This window comes from Notolepis coatsorum (assembly GCF_963971535.1).
Source record: "Notolepis coatsorum genome assembly, chromosome: 7".
Classification (NCBI taxonomy): domain Eukaryota; kingdom Metazoa; phylum Chordata; class Actinopteri; order Aulopiformes; family Paralepididae; genus Notolepis; species Notolepis coatsorum.
In genome coordinates, this window is record NC_140171.1 from 145,772,907 (window position 1) to 145,774,772 (window position 1,866).

The following is a 1,866-nucleotide window of genomic DNA, read 5'->3' on the forward strand; positions in this document are numbered from 1 at the left end:
TAGTGTGGTTGTGAAAGTGTTAACCCTTTGTCGTGTGACAGTGAAAGGGTTAATTTTTTTTTTTATATATTTTTATTTATTTATTTTTTTTAAACATAACATCAAATTAGACACACAAGCATTAAGTAAACATCCAATGAAATCACATTTGAATCATTATAAATTTTGTTTAAGCGATATATACCTAATACTTGCTATCTAATACCCTACATACATGCTCTTGCTCGCTCACCCCCCCCCCCCCCCCCCCCCCCCCCCCCGGACCCCCACTTGGATAATCCATCATCTTCATTCGTTTCTAACCAGGCACTACAATTCATATGCTAGCTTTTATTCTCTCCACCACTTCTAACCAGATTGCAATGTTGGTTTTCACTGACACCTAAAATTCTTGCTGTAGATATTTCTAGATAAATCCCATCGAGATAGGTAAGAACCCATACCTTCCGGCACATTTTTTCCGGTTGAAACCATTGTGATGCTATCAGATTTTTAGCAGCTGTGAGACCGTATAAAACTAGTCTCTTTAGCTGTATAGGGGCTGCAAACTGAAAAACATCATCAACAGCAATACAGAGATGTACAGGTATGTTCAGAAATAAGAATTCTGATAATTGCTGGACACTTCTTCCCAGAATATCTTAACCGGTGGGCAATCCCAATACATGTGCATAAATGTACCCTCATCTCCATTTGTACATAAGGAACATAGGGAATCTTGTTTAAGTCCCATTCTGTTCAATCTTAGGAGTCAGGTATGTCCTATGAATATAATTAAGATTAATTTGTTGGTGGTCCGGTTACGTGACGCAATTCGAACGTTTGCCCAGACTTCTTGCCAATCAAAATCTATTTCCAAGTCTGGTATATCCCTCCTCCAGATTAGGGGGAGGATTCCATACGAAGACGTTAGTAAGTGATGATAAAAATCAGATACGAAGCCTCTCGATGTCTCTCTTTCATAGAAGAATTTGTGATATCTGTGGTGCTCAATTGGTATCTTTAATGGGATCCATGAGCCTTCAAACAATCCAATAACTGTGCGTAAAAATAATATGTGGAACTGGTGAGGTTAACATTTTTTGTATATCTTGATAGCTACAAAAACCCTGTTTGTTGAAAACATCTCCCAATGTGTGTATGCCCTGCTTTTCCCATTTGGGGTATCTTATAGGTCGTTTTCCAATAAGGAGTGCATTGTTATTGAATAGGGGAGTATGGCTATGCCATTTATGTTGGTTAGAATATTTTTTTTGTGTTTCACGCCAAGGGTTAACCTTTTTGTATTGTCACAGTGACAAAAACTACCCTTTGGTAGTGTGGCAGTGAAAGGGTTAATGTTAATATCACCCCGCCTTCTCTCTCTCTCTCTCTCTCTCTCTCTCTCTCTCTCTCTCTCTCTCTCTCTCTCTCTCTCTCTCTCTCTCTCTCTCTCTCTCTCTCTCTCTCTCTCTCTCATATAGGTATTCTGACTTTCCTTAGAGGGAGTTCTTCCTCCGTTGCGTCGCCAAGGGATACGGCCGCCATCAGGGACCATGAGTAGTTGCTGGAGCAACCATCTCCAAATCCCTTCAACGCGGAACAGCTAAGATGGGCACCGGACGCGCTACCATGCAGCAAGCTCAGCTGTAATCGCCACGGAGACGCACGCGCCCTCTCGCTGACCTTATCTCAGTCCGCTGTGCTCCGGCCTGCTCGCCCCCACCGCCCCCCCCCCCCTCCCCCTAACCCGCCGCCGTCCCGATCCTGATTCAAGACTACCTTCTTCCTCTTTTTCCTCAACTCCTGCTTTTCCTCTTTTTCCCACGAGACAGCCTCGTACGATCCTAACCTTCCACCATGGCCAGCAGACTCCGCCTCCCCTCC

The 1,866-nt window shown here is 43.5% G+C and overlaps 1 protein-coding gene across 1 annotated transcript in view; it reads left to right on the forward strand.

Moving 5' to 3' along the window:
• Positions 1 to 1,839: 1,839 nt before the first annotated feature.
• The window catches only part of elfn2a (extracellular leucine-rich repeat and fibronectin type III domain containing 2a), a gene marked incomplete at both ends in the record, with an annotated part of 24,573 nt that continues 24,546 nt past the window's right edge, over positions 1,840 to 1,866 (forward strand). Inside the window, one exon of the mRNA XM_084318423.1 lies at positions 1,840 to 1,866. This exon is cut by the window's right edge and continues 210 nt beyond it. Within this exon, the coding sequence (XP_084174549.1) occupies positions 1,840 to 1,866 (27 nt within the window).